Below are 22,984 nucleotides of genomic sequence, written 5' to 3' on the forward strand. Positions count from 1 at the left end.
CTTTAGAAGGCTTCTGGGCAGAAAACAGGGAATCTCATCAGGGTCAAGATCACCGTGTTTTCACAGATAAAATGAGCTGGGAAACTCTGGGTGGTTTAAAGACTCATCTTTGTTATAATTCACCCTGGAAAGAGTGAAAAAAAGAAAAGGCTCTCTGAGACAGAGAAAGAAGAAAAACAATAATAATAGGCGTCTTGACAACACAAGCACTGGTTCCATTTTAGATACTATTTATTTTTGTCACCTAATTTCAATATACACATACAGTGGACATTTATTTATTTATTGTTCTTTAAAATTTACTTACTTCATTTTTTATTGCCACCAGTGTTATGGATGGGACTCAGAACCTGGACAAATCAATCTATCACTCTTGGTAGCTGTTTTTTCTTTGTGTTTGATGATAGGGACAGAAATTTAGAGGGAAGGAGGATATTAAAAAAGAGGAAGAGAGACTCCAGTAGCACTGCTTCAACAACCATGAAGCTTCCCACCTTTAGATCAGGAGTTTGAATCAGGTTCTTCTACAAGGTAGTATGTGCATACTACTTGGTACATGATCTTCTGATCCCTTGTGGTAGACTGCTTTTAAAAAAATAACTTTTTTTTTTTTTTTTTTTAGAGAAAGCACCACTCAGCTCTGACTGTTAGCAGTGCCAGAGACTGAAGTGAGAACCTTCAGCATGCAAGCCCTGTGCTATTAGCCTAATCTCTATGGCCCTGTGGTGATATTTTAATGTCACGATAGTTAGGCTGAACAATATCCTTTCTTGCAGGCTTCTGGTAGGGTGAGTTACCCTCTCAAGAGAGATGTGGAAGATGGAAGGAAGATAGTAGTTATTTTTCAGACCACATGTAATTTGTAAGCTTATTCCTTGGTGTGGAATAGCACAGACAGGTTTGTAATTGTTCTACTTTCTTTACCTCCTCCTGGGCCAGAAGTATATTATATGTTCAGTTCCAGGACTAAGGGCTCAACCTCCTCTGAAAACCCTACATCAAAACTGGACAGCAAACACTGACCAGGCTACAGTTTTTCACTGTAGCTCTCTCCTTCTCTCTCTCTCTGTCTACTTTCCGGTAGTTTTGCTTTTCTGACTGAAATCTGATCAATATAAAACACATCGCATGTATTTTTATAAGAGAAATTTTATTGTCTGATAAAATTGGATTAGGAAAATAATTCCATGAGGGGAGGAGGAAGAATAACGCACTGTGAAAATAATGCACTATAAAAAATTGTGGATCATACAGGAGAGATAGCATGATAGTTATGCAAAAGACTTTTTTAATTTATAAAAAGGAAACACTGACAAAACCATAGAATAAGAGGGGTACAACTCCACACAATTCCCACCACCAGAACTCTGTATCACACCCCCTCCCTTGATAGTTTTCCTATTCTTTAACCCCCTGGGAGTATGGACCTAAGGTCATTGTGGGATGCAGAAGGTGGAAGGTCTGGCTTCTGTAATTGCTTCCCTGCTGAACATGGGCATTGACAGGTCCATACTCCCAGCCTGCCTCTCTCTTCCCTGATCCAGCTATCTGTTCCTTTTTCCAGCCATGACATCATCTCCCCAGACAGTAACTTGGATCCACCTGCATATCAGATTTCAGGCTTGGGGAAGAAAAAAAAAAAAAGTATAGCCACAGGCCCTTTGGAATATAACTAAAATATGCCTACTAGCTATCTACAAAACAGAGACCCCCTCCAACTCTTCATCTGCACTATTCCAGCCTTTAGGTTCATGATTAATCAACAATTTATTTGGCTTTGTATGTTAACTTTCTTTTCAGCCACCAGGTTCCAGATGCAAAAGACTCTCATGCCTGAATATCTGAGATCCCAGGTTTAATCACCAGCACTACCACCAAGTGATTATAGCTGGTAGAAAATAAGTAACTAAAAGTAAATATAAATAAAAAGCAGTGATTCATGCAAAATTTTATCTAATAGTTTCTATCTCTCCAACCTACCTCTCTGTATTTACTTTATGCAAAACTTTTGATCATACAAATTATAAATTTTTATATATCAAAAAACTTACTATTCTATGCTGAGTAGTCTATTTTATTATATTTTTATTAGTGATTTAATATTATTGACAAGATTGTGGTACAAGGGTGGTTCAGTTCCATACAATTCCCACCACTAGAGTTCCATATCCTATCCCCTCCATTGAAAGGCTCCTTATTCTTTATCCCTCTGGCAGTATGGACCAAAGATCTTCATGGGGTACAGATGGTCTGGCTTCTGTAATTGCTTCTCTGCTGGACATGGGCATTGACAGTTCAATCCATACCCCCTGCTGAGTAGTTTCTTATCTCATGAAAATTTCTTTGTTTTATTTATTCATTTATTACTGGAGAGAGAGAGAGAGAAGTTGAGAGGGAAGGGGGAGATAGAAAAGGAGAGGGACAGAGAGATACCTGAAGTCCTGCTTCACCACTCATGAAGCTTTCCCCCTGTAGGTGGGGATCAAGGTCTTGAACCTGGGTCCTTGTGCACTGTGATGTGAGCACTTAACCAGGTGTGCCATCACCTGGCCCCCTGAAAGTGTCTTTGAAAACATGACTTTTCTTTCTTTTTTTTTTTTTTTTAAACCAGGGTTATTACTGCAACTTAGTTCCTGCGAGATGAATTCATTGCTCCTCATGGACAATTTTTTTTTCCATCTCTGTTTTTGTTTTTGATACATTAACAGAGAGAAATTGAGAGGGAAGGGGAGAATAGAGAGGGACAGAGAAAGAGTGATACCTAAAGCAGTGCTTCACTGCTCATGAAGCTTCCCTGTAGGTGAGAACCAAGGACTTGAGCCTGGGTCCTTCAGTATGGTAACATGTATGCTCTGCTGGGTACAACAAAACTTGCCTCCACCAAACATAAGTTCAATGCTTGCAAGATACTCTGTTATGTTTATGTCTCATAATATGATCATCCTCCTTGTTTGTAAGTCACTGGCTTTTCGAGACGACACTGCAATATAGTTGTTTGCCTACATCAACCCCTACAAGATGGTTTGGGGCTCTGGATGTACACTATCAAATAGTTTGGTGACCATCTTCAGGTCAATCAGCAACCAATCTTGTGTAGGCATGAGTGAATTGGAACCAATGATGCAACAAGAGAACTGGCTTCTGGAGTCCTCTCCTGCATCAAAACAGGAGCACCTTATGAGTCACATAGGAAGTCTGGAGGATAAGGATCAGATTGGGAAGCATCTTTGATTGAGAGGACCTGTGACAACTGCTTTTAACCAACAGTTAGTTGGCAATATTTCAACAGATAATATAGCTTCTTTGAAGCATGCCCGGTGAACATTAGTTTGTACTGGAGTTTCCCTATCTGACTGCCTCTTCTCTAGGCAGAATAACCTTTAGTTATTTTAGTCTTCTCATTTTTCAAAAATGTAAACCTCTTTAAAGATTTCCTTTTTTAAAGTTGTATTTTTTATGCTTTTAAATGTTGTATTTGATTAGATACTTTATGGTGTCTTTTTCAGGTCTTTCTGCTTGCTTGCTGCATTTATTGACTCACTGAAAACTATTGTGCGCTATTGCTTTCAGGTGTGTATTTTCCCCTAACTTATGGATACCTGTGTACATATGCCCTGGTCTATATCTAATATATCTATGTTTTGAGGCTTTGTTAGGAAGTGCATTACCCAAAATAGAATAAAGGAGTCCTATGAGCTAGGAAAGGTCTCACCAGAGTAATGAAGCTGAAGGGTTGACATTCCGCACCTGACATCTCTGGACACAGTCTGAAGTGAAACATGTCCAGGTGGTACTGGTTGCACTGAACAGGTTGGGATCACCAAACACAGTATCAATTGGTATGAATTGGGAGAAGCATGAAGGAAAGTGAGCCCCCCCCCCCCCCAGAGGTTTCAGGAGTGGGAGAAATATGGGTTTTTTAGAGAGTAGGGAAGGTTCCTGATGTCTAAGGGTTTAAGAAGTCAATAGATAGTTATTGCTATAACTAGATTATTTGGCAGTTAGGTTAACTTTAAAGTACCTAATCAAATAGTTTCTACTTAAACCTAGATACCCTCCTTACCTACTTCCTATTCCACTTCCCTCAATCACTCCAAAGCTAACCTTGTCAGACAAAGTAAGGACTACAAAAGCTGGATAAGGGCAAGAGACTGGTATGCTTTAATGATGACTCTTTGGCCACTACCAGGCCACCCCACCACCTGGGGCCCTAGTCAGGGAGTCCTGGGATTCCCACACAGACATGATGGGCCTAGACATTTAACAGATCCCTCTCTTCACAGTCTCTGGTCATATCCATGAGGAACAATATAATGGACCCCTTTGTGGACCCCTACAGGACCTGGCTCTCAATGTGGATCAACAAAGGTAGGGAATGTTCCATTCTCCGAAGGGAGATTGGACAACATACTCTAACTACTACCTGCAGAAGATGGATCCTGAAATTAGTGCATTCTGGAATGTTCCTAGCTGTGACCACAGAATGTGAGCTCAGACCTATAGGGATACAGAGGTTATATAGGCATTGAATATGGGCTCCAGATCAAATCAATGAGGTTTACAGTTAACAGTATATACTTTCCCCATATTTGGGAGCTACTCTCTTCCTTGATCCAGCTTTCTAGTCCTTTTTCCAACTCTGACACCATCTCCCCAGATAATACCTTGGATCCACCTACATGTTAGCTGTCAGACTCGGGCAAAAACTAGTAAAGTCATGGGCCCCTTGGAATATACCTAAAATAGACCTACTAGCTTTTTCCAAAATGGAGACCCCCAAATCTTCATCTGCAATATTCTTGCCTTTAGGTTCATGATTAGTCAATAATTTGTTTGCTTTATATCTTAACTCTTTTTTCAGCCACCAAGTACCAGATGATAACCATGATGCCAACCTTACTTCCCTGGGCAGACGACCCCACCAAAGTGTCCTGGAATCCCACCTCCTCAGATCTCTGCCGCACTAGGGAAAGAGAAAGAGACAGGCTGGGATTATGGATGGCTCTGCTAACTCTCATGTTCAGTGGGGAAGCAATTATAGAAGCCAGACCCTCCACCTTCTACATCCTATACTACTGGGTCCATACTCTTAGAGGGATAAAGAATGGGAGAGCTTTCAAAGGGGGGTGCGGTGGAATAGGGGGTTCTGGTGGGGGGAATTGTGTGGACTTATACCCCTCTTATCCTATGGTCTTGTCAACATCCCCGTTTTATAAAAAAAAATTGTATTTATTTTTAAAGAGATAAATAGATAACTAAAAGAGTGCTGCTCAGCTTTGGTTTATAATGATGCTGGGACCTTATAATGTTGCTGGGGATTGAACCTAGGACCTTATAATGATGCTGGGGATTGAACCCGGGACCTCAGTGCCTCAAGCATGAAAACCTTTTGCATAAACATTATGCTGTCTTTACATATCCATTATGCTACCTCTCCAGCCCTAAAGATATCCTAATAAGTGCTATGAACTGAGTTTAATAAAGATCAGATTAGATCAACAGTTTAAACTTGACCTTTTAAAAGTATCAGCAGAAGGAACAAAAAGCAATGTATTTGAGTGAAAATGTACAGAGAATGCGTACACAAGCCAGCTGCTTTCTAGGTGACAAGATGGAAGCACAACAACATCAGCTCGCTCACTGACGTAGGTGGCACTGCATGGTTCAAAGTGGTCAGTGAGTCTTCTGGTTTGCATGTCTGACAGCAATACAGAACATGGATGGTTCCTTTTGTCTTTAATCCCACTGCACTAGCCAATGTTACTTTAAATCTGAGTTTGAATTAACCCACCTGTTCTTGCACTCCAAACAGAGGAAGGCCTTAACTCTCAAGGGAACTAAAGGACTGCACTTTGACGATCCCACACAATAAAACTCTGGGTCTGGGTCTATGTGTGAGGGTGTGTGCTGAAAGGAGAATTCCCTTTTTTCTGAAGAAGCACAAGGGAGTGATCCAGTTAGGGTATGCAAATTGAATAAAAGGAGTGAATGGAAAATAGCATACAGCTGCTTTTCTAGATATGTCAATACATGCTTAGTAACAAGTCGGCCCTCTGCAAATCACAAAAGCTAAGCTATAGGCAAAAAAGGGCAAGATTCTTGAACGATTTAATTAAGCTAGAGTCAAATAAACTCAGTATCGGAGCAATAATTCATCTTCTCCAAGATTCAGAAATGCAATATGAAGAACTGAAATCCATTAAATTAAACTTTGGCTTTAGAAATCAGAAATGGAAGGAAGAAAACTTTGGTATAGTCATGCAACCCTTATTGTTTCCTCAAATACTTGCTGCCACTATAGCTAACAACATCTAGCAACATTCATTTAATTCATAAGCTCTGAAGCCCAAGAAATGGAAAACGGTGTTTTTGGTTTTTTTTATGCTTATAAGAGCTGGCTAAGTGGTACAGCTATTATTATTGTCCCTGTGAAGTGTTACGATTGTGAAAGATTTCTGCTTATGTTGATAAGATTGCTATTGACATAATACAGTGCATACACCATTCTATTTTCTCCTTTCTGATGACCTACTCCTTATTGTTCCCAGGGTTTAAAAATCATGTTAACAATAAGCAAATACAGCATGGCCAGATGCCTTTCGTGGTCAGATGGCTCATTGTTTAAAAAGCTTCAGTTTAAAATCCAAAAGATTGTTAACAGATGCAGTTTCTGGCTAGAGACTGGGAAAAACCTCACTTAAACAAAAGAGTATGTTGTGATTGGAACTAGAAAGGGAATTACCTTTAAAGATAAGAACCACAAACATTTCCTATTTGAAAATACCCAAAGCTTTACCAACAGGACCTTTGTTGGACCTCTCATGAAAGTTAAAAAATGTGACAGTGGATTGCTGCCTATGACAAACTATGGCTGACCAACTGCTTCAGTAATTTTTACAGATTTGTTTGGACTTTCAGCAAGGCCACAACATCCATCTCTTGCTCTCCCCCAGACTACTCAATTAGGCACAATTCCAGTTAATTTCTTTCCAATTCTTTTAGTCTCCGAAATAGTTTTGCTTTTTTGGCTCGAGAAATGGGGTTTCAACCAGAAACTTAGATAGAAAAGTTTCTAGAAATGAACACAGAGCTTGATAAGCTGATAGCCATTGCTGGAATTCAAGTCACTATTGGATGGAAAAGAGTCACTTGACTAAGAAAGGCCCGGCCCATTTTTAGTTCTCACTCTCCTTGCCTTCATAACTGCTGTTGACTGTCAAACAGAAATCCTGCTTTTCACCAACTCATATATCTATTTCTGTTGGTTTCAGTGAGCCCTTACTCTATGCCTTCACTATGTGTGAGAATGTGTGTAATGCCCTGGGTTCTAATCTTGAAAGATGGAAAATCTGAAGGAGCCATGGGTGTGTGGCTTTCCCTGGACTTTACAAATGGATGTGGTTTGGATTTTTAGTGCTAAATCTGATTTGAAAAAGTCTACACAGAAGATATTCTAAGGAAATAATCTGTTCCCAGCATTAAGTATGGCCGTCACAGGCTCCATTCTGAAAATTCATTCCTAAGGAACAGGTTGGCCAATTTATAAAGATGGGGATACACAATACTCTCTCCCTGCCTAGGTCTTTGGTGTTCTCCTCATTTTCAAACAAAATGTATAGTATAGCTTTAACAGTCTGATAAATTCTAATCAAGAAAATCCTTAGTCAAGCAATGTTATTATTCATTTTAAAGTGAGACAGTTCTATAACCCCATGAAATTCCCCAAAGAGTTAAAAAAAAAAAGCCTTTCTCACTCAGCTCTGCCACTATTAAGTCACATAAGGACTCCAAGATGCTGGAAAGAAGCTAGAGGGAGAATCACAATCCCAGTGACGTGTGCAACCCAGCCAGGTACTGTCAAGAAATGGAATTCTGAGGCCAATGGCCACATCCGTATCTATCCTCCTACAAAAAGTCAACCCTACCAATGTGCATATGAGACAAGGCTGGGAGGGGATTTGATAGTCCTAGAAATTGAAAAGTGAGCAGCAGCTGCAAGCCTGAGGTCATTACTATTCTCCAGGGTTTGCCTATTCTAATCTAAGGGGCAGTAGTTTTCCATGATTAACTTTCAACTGCTGTCAAGGGTGTAATAAAATCTGGGAAAGAAGAACGCCCCCCCCCAGTAAGTTGCTCCCATTTCCCTGCCCTTTCCTGTGCATGATCTCCACTCCCAACTTCATATTGTTTCCCAATTTTAAGGGGATAAAAAGATTTGTACTCAGCTGGGAGTATGGATCAAGCTGCCAACGCCCATGTTCAGCGGGGAAGCAATTACAGAAGCCAGACCTTCCACCTTCTGCACCCCATAATGATCCTGGGTCCATACTCCCAGAGGGATAAAGAATAGGGAAGCTATCAAGGGAGGGAATGGGATATGGAGTTCTGGGGGTGGGAATTGTGTGGAATTGTACCTCTCTTATCCTATAGTCTTGTCAGTATTTACATTTTATAAATTTATTTATTTATTTATTTTACTTATCTATTCCCTTTTGTTGCCCTTGTTGTTTTATTGTTGTAGTTATTATTGTTGTTGTCGTTGTTGGATAGGACAGAGAGAAATGGAGAGAGGAGGGGAAGACAGAGAGGAGGAGAGAAAGATAGACACCTGCAGACCTGCTTCACCGCCTGTGAAGCGACTCCCCTGCAGGTGGGGAGCCGGGGTTTATAAATAAATTTTTTTAAAAAAAATCTATACTCAGATGAGCCAAAACAATGTCTTCTGTATACATAGCAACCTGAGGATTTATCTTTCCCTAAATTTTAGTTCTAAGTGTCAGAAATGTAAAATAACCATATGAAAACACCCTTACTTCCAAAAATCATACACTACCATTAGTTTTATAACACTTTGTATTTTCATTTTAAATGAACACCAAGACCTTTCCCACTGTATTTTATCAATATTTGCTTCCTCCAACACAAGAAAGGTGCTCTAGGTGGTAAAATGTATACAAAGAGAGAAGCAGATATACTCATTGACAAGCATGTCTTACTGGTCACTTCTGAGATAAGAGCACTTATGACTCCAATTTGGTCTGATTGGATAAATGACCCAGAAATCATACTACGAGGATACAGATGGACATCTCTCTCTTTAAAAGCCCCTGGAACTAAACCCAACACATTGTTATTATCAATGACAACTGCTTAGGCGGAAAACTAAACATACTTTGAATTTTTTAGAGTATTCAGTATAACCTTAATAACAACTTGAGGTTCACTCATTGTACATTCATTTCAAGGTATCAGCTACTGCAATCACAAAGATGAGTAAGATACGGTGCCTTACTACCAGAGTCTAATGGGAGAGGGGTACCCACAGGATCACTGCTAGGATGGTGGCAGGCCAGGTGCATTAGGCAGCAAAGAGGGAGCAGAAGTACTGAAAGACAGTTATGTGGACAAATGGGGGTCTTAGAATACATGCTAATCTCCTAAGTGATACTGAGACTGGCAGTTGCACATCCAGTTGAGTGCACATATTACCATGCACTAGGACTTGGGTTCAAGCTCCCAGATCCCCACCTATGGTGGAGGAAGCTTCATGAGCAGGGAAGCTGTCTCTCTGTCCCTCTGTATCTTCCCGCCCCCTCTCAATTTCCTTCTGTCCTGTCAAATAAAATAAATTAATACATATTATTAAAAAAAGGAAAAGGTGATACTGGATTGATAAAAGAGTTTATCTCCATTTCCCTGGAAATGATAAGATACTGGAATAATAAGAGTTTATTTCCAGTTCCAAAAATGGATGTGGGAACAGTCTAATTTTCCTCATGGTTAAAAAGATGGCAGAGTGAATGTGATTATAGGAGACCGTCCATGGGATGGTGCCTGGTATTATGGATGATAGGGAGAAGTAAGAACTTTCTTTTTCCACTGTCTCCAGTAACATTTTCCCCTTTTCTGCAGTTAAAAGAATCTCCATTTTAAGAAGGGATGGTGACCTTGAATAAACACTGTGTTTCTTGTGGTGGGATGTGGCTATGTAGTTATCAATAAGTTGTGAGGGGGAAATTCAGGTATAATCTCCCAGGATAAATCACAAGAGTTAAGAATGCAGAGTTAAGAATGTGAAAGGGCTGGAAGGTCATCTCAGAACAGAAGAAAAGGATAAAGAGATGCTGAAACAGAAAATTGTTAGGCCATAGAGAACTGTGCCCCTACTGTAATGGCCTTGACCTACTTATATACAAAGAGCAGAAGCAAAAGCTTTGCCCTTGTATAAGTTGCTGCTGAGTATCAATTTCACAGAAATACAAATACTGGTTACTGGTGGGGGCGTCCAGAGGGGAGCATGTGAGAGGGCAGTCTCCAGTGATATGGGTGGGGTGGGGGTGTGCCCAATGAAATGTTGATAAACATAACACCCAGGGAGCCAGAACTTTGCTTCAGATAACACCAAGGACACAAGGGAGGAACTCAGCTAAGCTTTTGCATTTTGCTCTTCAAATTCTGGTGGTGAAGAGAGAAAATGAGCGAATCAAAATGATGAATTTTCCAGTTAACCATACTCATATTAAAGATCTTACCTTTTTCTTGCTACAGTATATTTGCCATTTTTTCTCTGCTGGAAGTGCAAACATAGCTTCCCTATGCTTGTCTGTAAGATCAAGTTCATCCTGAAAAGAAAAATAATAAATTAGTATTTCATTGATTAAATGCTGTCCCTAAAGGGGATGTTAACTGCATTATCAGGGTGAAGGGAAAATAAACACCAAGAAATATCTAAATGAATTCAGAAAAGACCAAAAGCTAAGGTGTATAATTATCACCAGTAAGAAATCACATCGGGGGGGGGGGGGGGGGCTGGTGGTTGTGCACCTGGTTGAGTGCACATGTTACAATGTATAAGGACACAGGCTCCAGCCCCAGGTCCCCACCTGCAGGGGGAAAGCTTCATGAGTGGTGAGGCAGGGCTGCAGGTGTCTCTCTGTCTCTTTCCCTCTCTATCACCTCCTTCCCTCTCAATTTCTGGCTGTTTCTATCCAGTAAATAAATAAATAAATAAATAAAGATAAAAAAATTTTAAAAAAAGAAAGAAATCACATCAGGAGGGGCTGGGCAACGGTGTGCCTGGTTGAATGCATATGTTACCATGCACAAGGTCTCAAGTTCAAGCCCCCAGTCCCCACCTGTAGGGAAGAAGCTTCACAAGTGGTGAAGTAGTGTTGCAGATGTCTCTTTTTATCTCCCTCTCCCTTCTCTCTCAATTTCCGCCTCTATCTGACAAACAAATAAATAAAATAGAAATCACATCCCTAGAACAGGACTGGCATCCACTGCAGCAGGAAGGATCAGGAGCAATATCTCAAAGCAGTGGGGTAAACAATGAATGATCATACTTACCTTGAGTCACCATAAACCATTAAAGACCAGTAAAACTCTATAGTTTAGAAAGTTTAATCACATTATGCATGAAGGTTTGCTGGGGATGGACCCACAAACAATGACTATCAGGCTAGACTCTGAAGGACTTGGACATGATGGTGGTGGGAGGCAGGGTGTAGAAGGAGAACAATGCCTGGCTTAGCTAAAGTAATCAGGTTTATCTAATGAAAAAAAAATTGGATACCTTTGAGAAGTAGGGAGTGGCCAGTCTATGTAAAGGTTTAATTGCCAGACTAAGGAGTTTATTCTCTTGCTCAAGGAAAGCCAATGAGATTTCTAAGCACAGCAGTGGCATCTCTAGCCCCATCAGCTCCAATAATATTTGTTCAGTACTATCTGTTAAGTATTACACAGGCATGTGCTGATTTAGATCCCACAACAACTATTAAGAGAGTCCCCTCATTAATACAGCCTAGGTTGTAATAATAATCCCTGTTGGAATACAACTAGGGGAAATTTAGGCTGAGGACTGGCTAAGTAACTGGCTCAAGACCACACACCTGGTAGATGATGAGACTGAATATTAAGCCCAGAGCTGTTTGACTCAAGAGTCAACTCAGGCTTTCAGTTAGTGCCTGGAAACATTAGCTTTTACAGTGATGTGCAGCTTAGATTGTAAAGGAAAGCCATTTACAATCATCCATAACTAATGAACAACAAAGGGATAATGAGCATAACATGTTTTGAGAAAAGTTCTTGGCATTCAATAACTCAATGCACAGTCAAGTTTATTACTGGTTTTAAGCATCTGGTACATTTTTGTTCCCATAAGGAATATTATCTAGTTGAGGGTACCAGATTGGTGGAAGTGAGTAAAGTTTATGAGTATAAATAAAGAATATGAATAAGACCCAGTTTTGAATCCCTTTGATGTATGCCTACAGTTCTGCTTCATGGATATTGGCCTCACACCTTATGCTTCTCTCTCCATTTGCCACCAACTCATATCTTTCTTGAAGAGTCTCATAATTTTTCCCTTTCTTCATTGCCCATGAAACTACCCCCAAAGTTAGGCTCTGGTATTCTTTCCCTTGGATTCTGGCAATAGCTGACCCATCATTCCTTTTGCATTTTCAATGTTTCCTACAATAGGAGATCTCTGGCTTAAACATCAGAATCATAGGGAAGGCCCTTTAAATCACAGATAGCTCAAACCTGATGACTGAGTGGCAGGGAAGAAGTATGAGGACTCGTTTTTCTAATAAGATCCTAAGTGGTGCTGATGCTGATGCTGGTCTGTAGACCATACGTTAAGATGATTGCCTTAAAAAAAAAAAGAAGAAGAAGAAAGAAAAGAAAAAGAAAAGAACGCACTTTACGTCAGCGAAATAGATCACCTGGATAGTGTGCCTCCTTTGGAGCCTTACCACAGGAGAGGGGGCTTTGGCGTTGTGGTGTTTGTCAGTCTTCTGAAAAAAGTCAACCCAGAGTGTGAAGCCCTGGTGACAACAGCAACGGTGAGTGCAATATAATGCACTGCAATGCAACAGCAATGCAACACACAAATAAAAAGGAATATTTCACACTTGACTCCATATTCCTCAGACTGCCTTTGAGGAATTCAATTTCTAACTCCAGTGTACTTTTGCCAGGTTTGCTTCCTCTGTCTTCTTACACACTATCTTAATACCTCCACTTCCAGGTGGAGGTAAGTACTCACACAATGACTGAATATTTGTTGGCTTCCTGGGAGAAACTGTTAGTCTCATTAAGCATCTATCTATTTCTTCATTCCTAGAATAAACACATAATTTCTCCTGTAGGGCTCCTGTTAAGATTGGCAACATCAACTAAATATCTAATAATGCCTTGGGGGAGGGCAACAGTACTGTTTCTCTCGTCATTAAATATATCATGTACCTTTTTAAAAACTATTTATTTATTTATTTATTTATTTATTACTGAAGAGAGAAAGAGGCGCAGAGAGAGAGAGAGAGAGACCGAGACCCAAAGCCCTGCTTCACCATTCATGAAGCTTTCCCCCATCAAGTGGGTACCAGGGGCTTGAACCTGGGTCCTTGCACACTGTGTGCTTAACCAGGTGCACCACCACCTGGCCCTTATGTACCCTTTTTTTTTTTTCCCTTTAAGAGCAAGGTAAGGAGCTGAACCACTAGATCATACACCCCACCCATGCATGATTATACCCTAACCACAGGAACTAGTTACTAAAAATTTCAACAACAATGAGCAGCCAGGGAAGACTTGAAAGACATTTGCAGAAAAGTCCATTATGAGGAGGCATGTTAAAAATGTTATAATTTTGTTGTGCAACAATTATATATATAAAATAATTCTTTTTCTTCTTGTCTTCCTTTTTTAATTTCCTGTAAGTCACATCTGCTCTCAACTATTGATGGAGAAAAATAATGGCAACATAAATCACTTCCAAACAATTAGGCAATTAGGTGTGTGCGTGTGTGTGTGTGTAGAAAAGTGTTAGTTCAGTTATTTAAACAGCTTGATAAGGTGGTATTTGGCTTACGGAAAACATTTGTGGTTTTGTGAGAAAGAATAGTGCTATTTTTACTGCATCCTTTCCTATATTACAAGACTGTGACTGTTCTAACTGAACAGAAGTGTGAAGGAATCTGTAAATACTAAAACCTAGAAATTCACAGAAAGTCTCTGGCTTAAGGCAACAAAGCTATTAAATGGTATAGGAGGAAATAGAATCTATACTGGTTACAAACTCGGGTGGTTGGGGCCAAAGAGAGCCTGCTGAAGAGGGCATATGCTCTGTCATGTGTGAAGCCCAGGTTTGAGTCCCAGTGGGAGATGCTATGACATTGGCTCTCCTCTCTTGTTTGAATGAAAAGTGGCCTGGAGTGGTGAAGTTGCACATGTCAGAGTCCCTGGCTTTGCAACACAACAACAAAATATACACCAAATCTATGTTCTTAACCACTAGGTTATTCATTCTGTTGATCATTTAACAGATAAGTACAATCACAGCACGGATCTGAATAAGAATACGTCCATCTGCTACATTCACACCCTTTTCTGACTATTAATAGAAATAAGAGGATTTTGATGTCAGATATTCCTGAGTTCTAGGTATGGCTCTTAAGGATTATGCAACCTTTAGCAAATGATTTCATTTCTCAACCTGAAAAAAATTAGGATGGTAATATATACTTGACAGGTATAGCAAAAGTTTCTTAATGCAAAAAAAAAAAAGGATATTGAGTGTTTACTAAATTCTGTATATCATGCAAGATACAGGAGGCAAAAAGGTATTGTAGAGTCTGTAGTATAAGGCTAGCAGAAAAGAATTCAGATAACCATAGTGAGATCACACTTTGAGAGTATGCTTCTTGAGAAAGACTGGTCTGTCTAAGGGAAGTGGAGTGAAAGTTGAAAACTGAGCAGGAATTAACTTTCAAGTGAAAAAGCACTGCAGCAACCTGGAAGACTACTATGAACTCTGCTCTTTAGTCTAAGATCAGTCAGAGGCCACTGACTGATTCTGAGTAAGGAACATAATGCAAATTGAATTAGTAATTGGGAGTACCTAGGCACAATGCCCAGAATATATTAGGACCCCCACCCTTCAATTCCAAAGGTAGTTATGTTCTGACTCATTCCATTTTAACAATATGAGTGAATCAAGCATGTACAACATTTGATTGTGACAACTTAGAGATCAATCATTAAATTATTGTCCTACTCATTCCAGAACTGGGTTAGATTTTATAAAAATACAAATATGAATACCAGATCCTGTTTTCATGGTATTCATAATCTAGTTAGGAAGATATAATGACAAAAGGATTCAAGTTCCCCTCACCTCTTTTGTTTTTCCCCAGGATAAAGTTCAAATTCCTTAGTTGGTAGGCAGAGGCCCTTCATGTTATGTCCTTTACAGACCTGACCCATCACCCTCCTCAACAGTGGTCACTTTTAGCTTTCCTGACTGCAAATTTCTCACTTCTGAAATGATTGCCCATGGGATTTCCTTTGCCTGTGAGCCCTTCCTAGCATGTCTACTGATTAATCTACCTATCTAAACTTGCTATTCCTACCGGGCAGCCTATTCTGATTTTCCTAGAGTGTGCAACTATTCTGTACTCTCCAAACTTAGGGCATTCACATATAGCTAATTATAGATGATTCCCATTTCTGACTCTCTGTCAGAGGGCAGGAACTGAATTTATTCCATTTATCAAGACATCACTGATTAGCCCTCTATATAATATCAATATCTAACATAGCTGGAATGCCAAAAAATAGTAATAACGTTATGGATGAGGAAAAGTAGAGAAGCTAAGAGGGAGAAAGGGGGGAAGAGAGGACAGAATTATCATAGGGTTTTGTGATAATTAATTTGGAAAAACAAGTTCTCTTTCTTTCTTTCTTTCTTTCTTTCTTTCTTTCTTTCTTTCTTTCTTTCTTTCTTTCTTTCTTTCTGCCTCCAGGGTTATCACTGTAGCTTGGAGCCTGCACTATGAATCCACTGCTCCTGGAGACTATTTTTCCCCCTTTTGTTGCCCTTGTTTTCGATCATTGTTGTTATTATTGTTGTTGGATAGGACAGAGAGAAATCGAGTGAAGAAGGGAAGACAGAGAGGAGGAGAGAAAGATAGACATCTGCAGACCTGCTTTGCCGCTTATGAAGTGACCCCGTGCAGGTGGGGAGCCTGAGGCTTGAAGTGGGATCCTTACGCGGGTCCTTGTGTTTTGCACTTAACCCATTGCGCTACTGCCCGCCCCCCTTATTCTTTTCTATTTTATATATTTTACTTTACTAAGAGAGAAACAGCGGGAAAGATAGGTAGATAGACAGCTTTAATTTGAAACTGGGACACCTGAACCTCAGGCATGCAAATCTTTTTGCAAAAAAAGACTTCTGTCCTTTTTAAAATGTATTTATTATTGTATATATAGAGAGAGAAATTGAGAGGGTGATAGAGAGGGAGGAGATAGACACCAGCAGCCCTGCTTCACCACTAGTGAAGCTTCCTCCATGCGGGTGGGGACCAGGGGCTTGAACCCAGGTCCTTGAGCACTGTAATGTAAGTGCTTAACGTGGTGTGTCACCGCCTGGCCCCTAAATCCTATTCTTTTTAATTTTAACTCTTTTCTTTTCTCGTTTATTTTTTTGGCAGTAAGATATACATAGTGAAAAGTATGAATCTTTAGTATACAATTTTGAGTTTGGTCAAGGTATCCACAAAAGTGAATGTAGTACTGGATATTTCATAAAGAGGTTGTACCATTTTATTTTTCCACTAGTAGTAATATGTGACCATTCCAGTCACTGCACAATCTCACAGACATTCCATGTCACGTCTCTTTAAAATTTCATCCATTTCATTTTCAGTAAAGTAGCATTTCAAAGTAATTTGCACTTGGTCGTAAATAGAACTTTTCATCATTGAAGTCTAATTTATTAATATTTTTTTCTTTTAGAGTTAGTGTTACTCTTATTGTTGTTATTATAGGGGCACAGTGCCACATCTCTTTGAGGCAGGTGGCAATACACCTCACCCTCAAGTTATTGCTTTTTATCTTACCTGAGAAATCTCTACACCTCGCAAATGCTGTTGGGTAATACAAAGAGAAACATTTGCAAGAGCCACTGCTCCTCTCCAAAGCAAACTAAAGTTTTTAAAAATTAAATCCAATAAATAAAATTTGAAAGGTTTTTATTCTTGGACATTGTAAGATATATATTTGATACATTTATAGTATCTTAGGGATAAAAGTATTAATTATAACTTTCTTCTTAATAGGAGAGGAATTCTGAGAGAAACCCCACTGTGGGAACTAAAGTTCCTGACTTCACCCCTAACAAAACATATACTAAGCTCCACTTTTTTTTTAAGTAGTTTTGTTTATTTTTATTATTGGATAGAGACAGAAATTAAGAGGGGTGAGGGAGGTAGAGAGAGGGAAATTGACGGAGAGATAGCTGCAGTCCTACTTTATCACTCTGAAGCTTTCCTCCTGCAGGTGGGAACCATGGTTTTAAATCTGGGCCCTGTGTACTGTATTGTGTGTACTTAACCAGCTACTGCGTTGCCCTTAAACTCCACTTCTAAAGGACCCTACAATAGATTTTACAAGCACTACCTATACTTAAGAACAAGCAGACAGCTCTATTGCAAAATTTATATGTATCAGAAAATAATTGGCATAGAACAAATACATCTAAGGTAATTGATCAATCTGTTCATCAAAGGAAGGGATTTAGAAATAAAATCGAATGAAGTTTGAAATTACTTTAAAAAGTGTTTAGAAGACAAAAAAATCATTTTCATTGGTCACTTATTTCTTCCCCTCTCTTCTTCCTTTCTCTCCCCCTTTGCCTGCCTTCCTCTGTCTCTCTCTCTCCCTCTCCTTCTTTTTTCTCTCACTTCCTTTTCCTCCTCTTTTCTGTCTATTCAAAGTTTACCCAGTGGGACCATACACTTCACACCGAAATCAATCACTTGGGAGATGATACATAGACATTGCACAGTGGATTTTAATAATAAATAAATAAATAAACATTATACTTCAGAAATAGAAAGGTCCTTTTGGAGACAAAAGGGTGAAATGTGGAGCTATTCCTAAAACCTCCAAAGCAATATTTAAAGTATTAAAAATCTGTGAAATCATAAGATTTTAAGAACCCAAAAAGTCAGCTTCTAGTTAAGAAGAGAAATTTCTGATAAAGGGATAGAAGATATCTACTTCTAAAGAGTTTAGCTATCTCCTTACATACATACAAATGAATACTCACATATACATACAAGTAAATAATGAAGATATGTGGTTAATTGGAGGGAGTGAGAAGAAAGACTTTAGTTTGTTTAAAGGAGGGGAGAAATGAAGACAGTTCTACAGGTTTACTCTGTCAATTGACTCATGTTTTTGTTGTTGTTGTTTTGGTGGTTTTCAGAGTTTGGTTTGGTAGGTTTTTGTCTATTTAATGATTTTTGGCAAGGTAATGGTTCTTCTGACTCAAAGTATGGAATTCACAGAATTTCTAATCATAGTATTACTAAGACAAGGCTAACTTTGCTCTCAAATGACAGACTTAGGTATTTGCCTTGAGCAAACAGGTCTAATTTACCCTAGCCCCACCCATCAAAGATTCCCCACATGCCCCAAAGGCAGCACCCTCTGATTTACCTCAAGCATGAATACACCCAGTATTAGTCTCTCTTTTCTGGATTGAACCCACTCCATTGTTAACCCTATCCTATTCACAAATCAGCACTACCAGAAATAAGTCAAACCTTCAGAGGAGCAAATGACCATAATGTAAACAAAATGACATGGTGTTAATACACTAATAAGGGAAGGGAAGGCTAAGAGGTCACACCATTTTGGAGATATATCCATGTTATTAGAAAAGCCATGACATGTTTTTCTGTTTTTCTGACAACCAAATTCATATATATAATTTATAAAGTTTATGATCATCCAACTCCACCACAGCAAATAGCTGTCACATTCAGGAATCATGAGCTGCCAAATGAGCTCTTAAAATTTAACCACAATGACCTTAAGACCAGTGTTTGATTTTTGTGGTGGTGGTTTGAAATCTGAAAGTTAAATAAGAATTTTGTGGCCTTAAATAAAGGTGCATTCAGTGAATTATTACCAGCTCCAAACTGGTCAAGAAAAAAACGCAAACGGCAAACAGAGAGCTCTGAATCCCCAAAGGGATGTGTACACACAGTGAACAAACCTTAAAGGTTTTCATTCTGTAAGATTTCTGTCAAAATTCTTAGTCATTAGATGAAATATCACAATATGACTTACTACTACTTACACAGTAATGTTCTCTATGCCTGATAGGCGTGTTTCCATTTGATACATAAAAATAAGAAGTGAGAAGCCCCACAAATGAAGCTGGCTACTAGGAATAAGCTTTAGTTGTTTGTTTGTTTTTTTACACTATCCATTGTTAAACGCATTCAATTTCCTTTTCTCCCATAATAGTAGTCAATGCAAACTATACCCAATTTCCTAAGACTAAGTTTACTGCTTCTAAACCTATACCTATTTCAACTATCAGTGGAAAATTACTAGAGTAACTTCAGTTTGTTTACACTGCCAAGCAGTTTTTCTATAATCAACAATAACAACTATTCTAAATAGAAAATAAACTTCTCCTTCTTTTCGTTTTGTACCAGAGCATGGCTCAGGTCTGGTTTTTGGTGGTGATACAGGTTGAACCTGGGACCTCCAATTTCAGACATGAACATTATTTGCACAATTATTATGTTATCTCCCTAGCCCAACTGATCTAAATATATGATAAAGATCACATCCCAATAACCATCCAGCCACCTAAGACTCTCGGTTTTGCACCTATAATTCATTATAACTTTTGTTACTATGACTCAACAGAGAGCTCCCGGGTTCCTAGGCTGTGTGTGTGTTTGTATGTTTCTCAACTGAATGTGTCTCCTGGGACCAAAACTGGCTGTAAAGTGTGGGAAGAGAAAAGCATTCTGAGGCCCTGTGGACAACTATGAAGCCAAGTACCTCCTCTAGTGACAACAGCAATGCTCCTGTCAATTGGCTCCTCCTCTCCCATGCAACACACCCTCTAGAGACTTGTTGGTCAACTCAGCTGACACTTAAGTTTTAATTGGGTCAAAAGAGACAGCGAGTCTCCTCCCATATTGAATTATTTATTTTATCATGTAATATATAGTAGAGAGACTGTTAAGGACAGAAAATACTCCTTAACTATTATTACTCTTAAAGTTTTCAATCTGCTACCCTCGTATCAGCCACTACAGTACAGTGTTGCCACAGTATGATGAATGGAGAGAATGACAATAGGTGGAGGGGAGAGAGAGGGAGGGAGAGACAGAGTGAGCACAAAGACCAGTTCAGACCTATCATTCTGAGAAAAACTCAAAACATAAACCCGACTGTTGGAAGTCTTAGCAGTCATTAATTCATGTACCCATAGAGGCACTGCCTCAAATACATCTCAGCATTTCTTGTGCCATCCTTGAATAATTATTTCAGAAATAAAGATTTACTGAGTATTACTGAGTAGGCCTGGGGACCTTGAAAGTGAGAAATTCAGGTACATATTTGTGCTATTATGTTCTTGAAAGTGCAAAGGTACATATTCATAGTGGGTTTAATGGAATGAATGCTGGGTGGGAGTGATAGTTCACCAGGTAGAGTGCCTGCATTAGTAATAGATATAACACAGGTTCAAATTATAGCACTGCATGGAAGTTTCAGTGTTCTGATGTCTCCTCCTCTCTCTGTCTTTTTCTGAATGAAAAGAGTGGCTTGAAACAGTGAAATTATACATGTGGGAGGTCTTGTTTCTACTTATAAAACAAAGCAAACAAAAACTCCCAACCATAGTGAGTATCATTTGGAAGTAAGTTCACACTATCTTACTGTTGAAATTATGGCAAAGAATTTACCAACTTTTCTTTCTCTATCCAATAAATTACTCTTTCCTGAAAACAACCCATATTTGTATATGTGTCTAGATGTATAGCATATATTTTAAGTGAGCTTTCAGTCACTTGGTTTAGCATAATTCTTAAATACTACATTATATAATAATATAAACTGGCAGCTATAGTATGTTTTCAGTTTCATTTAAAATTGAAAAGTGGGAAAAAAAACTGCAGCATTATTAAGGAACTGGTTTTCAAAAACAAACAAATGAAGTAACTCTGAACAAAATGGTTCTACATCCATGAGTCAGAAAATACTAACTCAGAGATGTAGCTGGTGCTAAGCAGGTATAATACTCTTCAAGAAAGAGTTTGAAAATCCAGAATTCTAGGAACTGAACATGGTGGCGAAGTGAAATTCAAGCACAGTGGGCAAACATATCTGAGGATAGTTTAGGAATACACCATCCCTTTATTGGGCACTTACCAACCCATGCCCACCACCACCACCACACACACACAGGTTAAGTGGCATGCTCTGTGGAAACAGATGGCACTTAGCAGATTCCCAGCACATCAAGATATAGTCCTCATGTGCAGTTATTCCTACAAACTACCATATTATTTCAGCCATCACAGAAACTCATTTTCAAAATTGAAAGCTGACCTAAACCTCACTACTTACGAAGGTCAAATTAATCTCCCAGTCTTTTAAAACCTACATAGGTTATATATATAGGTGGAGAAAGTTGGCAAGGGTAGAGGGTGTTGACTTTGTAGAATTTGCACATATTAGCCTGAAGATTGAGTTAGTTAAGCAGATTTTAAATTGTAGCCATAACTAAGTAGATACATAACCATTTAGACTCTTTTTGTGATTCACGGTAATGAAAATTTTGAAGGCCAAAGAAAATGATAACCATTTTCTTAACACTAACTGTTCAGAGATGATTTTATAATACTTGTATTAAAAAAGCACTTTCATTTTTCTTTCCTCTATCTCTCTATGCTTTTTGCTGCCTGTATCTGAGTGAAGAAACACCCAGAAATAAATACATCGATTGGTAACAAAGTTTCTAACATGAAGACAAAAATCTCCAGTTTAAGTAGTATGTTCAAAAATAAATCGAGAATGATCTTGGACAGATAATATTAATTCAGGAACAAAAGCAACAATGTGGTTTTGTGATTTTGCCTTCAACTTAAATGGAATTTTTTATGTTAGATTACATAAAGGAAATTTAAAAAGCTTTACTGACCACCAAACATGCAGGAGACAGGATATAAATCAACATATACATGTATATGTATACACACACACGCACATGCACACACACATATATTCTAGTGGTATGAAGATCTATTTTCTTTTTGGGGCTGAGTGGTGGTGCACCTAGTTGAGCACACATGTTACAATGCTCAAGGGCCCAGGTTCAAGTCCCTGGTCTCTACCTGCAGGGGGATAACTTTGCAAACGGTGAAGCAATGCTGCAGATCTCTCTCTCTCTCTCTCTCTCTCCCACTTCTCTCTTGATTTCTGGTAGTCTAATAAATAAAGACAATTAAAATTATTTTATTGTTATGTAGAAAACTGAGAAATGTTATGCATGTACAAACTATTGTATTTCCTGTCAAATCTAAAACATTAATCACCTAATAGAGGAAAAAATAAATTTAAAAATTTTAAAGATCTATTTTCCTTTTTATATAAAAAATCTTTATACCACCATTAAAAAGTTAAAAAATAAAGAAAACATTTTATTCACAATTGCAAAACAATAAAAATAAAAGCACATCATTGACAAATATATTTAATACTAGCATTATGCAAAGAACATTACAAAACAATATAGGAGGACATTATAAAATGTGGACACAAATACCCATATAACAAGCTAGAACTGACTGAATCAGGGTAAAATCATGACGATCTAGTCTCATCCCAACTTTGACCCTTAGAAATAATGCAAAAGCAATACAGATAGGCTGAAGAAATAGCTTCACTGGTATAGTGCAGACTTGTGTGCCTGGGGTTCCCAATTTAACCCCTAGCTCCATATGTGGTGCTCTGGTTTCTCTCTCACTCTCTCTCCTCTTTCCCTCTTCCATACATGTGTCTCTCACACACATGAATTAAATTAAAAAATGTTTACAAAAAAAGTACACCAAAACAAGCAAAGAAATCAACTGCATCAATACCACTCTGTATTACAAACAAG

General features: G+C 38.7%; 1 protein-coding gene across 5 annotated transcripts in view; it reads right to left on the minus strand.

The window, feature by feature from the left end:
- Window positions 1–1,992: 1,992 nt before the first annotated feature.
- LOC132533436 (disheveled-associated activator of morphogenesis 1-like) overlaps window positions 1,993–22,984 on the minus strand; it is a 113,886-nt gene continuing 92,894 nt past the window's right edge. For 3 of the 5 annotated variants that reach the window (XM_060174901.1, XM_060174900.1, XM_060174902.1), the window contains exons 3-4: window positions 10,533–10,622; window positions 1,993–2,366 (exon numbers count right to left, since the gene is read on the minus strand). In XM_060174901.1, the coding sequence (XP_060030884.1) occupies window positions 2,364–2,366; window positions 10,533–10,622 (93 nt within the window). In that variant the 3' untranslated portion in view covers window positions 1,993–2,363. The remainder of the gene's footprint in view (window positions 2,367–10,532; window positions 10,623–22,984) is intronic. The other 2 variants (XM_060174899.1, XM_060174898.1) reach the window with 2 other exon arrangements.

Source organism: Erinaceus europaeus, chromosome 16 (assembly GCF_950295315.1).
Source record: "Erinaceus europaeus chromosome 16, mEriEur2.1, whole genome shotgun sequence".
Lineage (NCBI taxonomy): Eukaryota > Metazoa > Chordata > Mammalia > Eulipotyphla > Erinaceidae > Erinaceus > Erinaceus europaeus.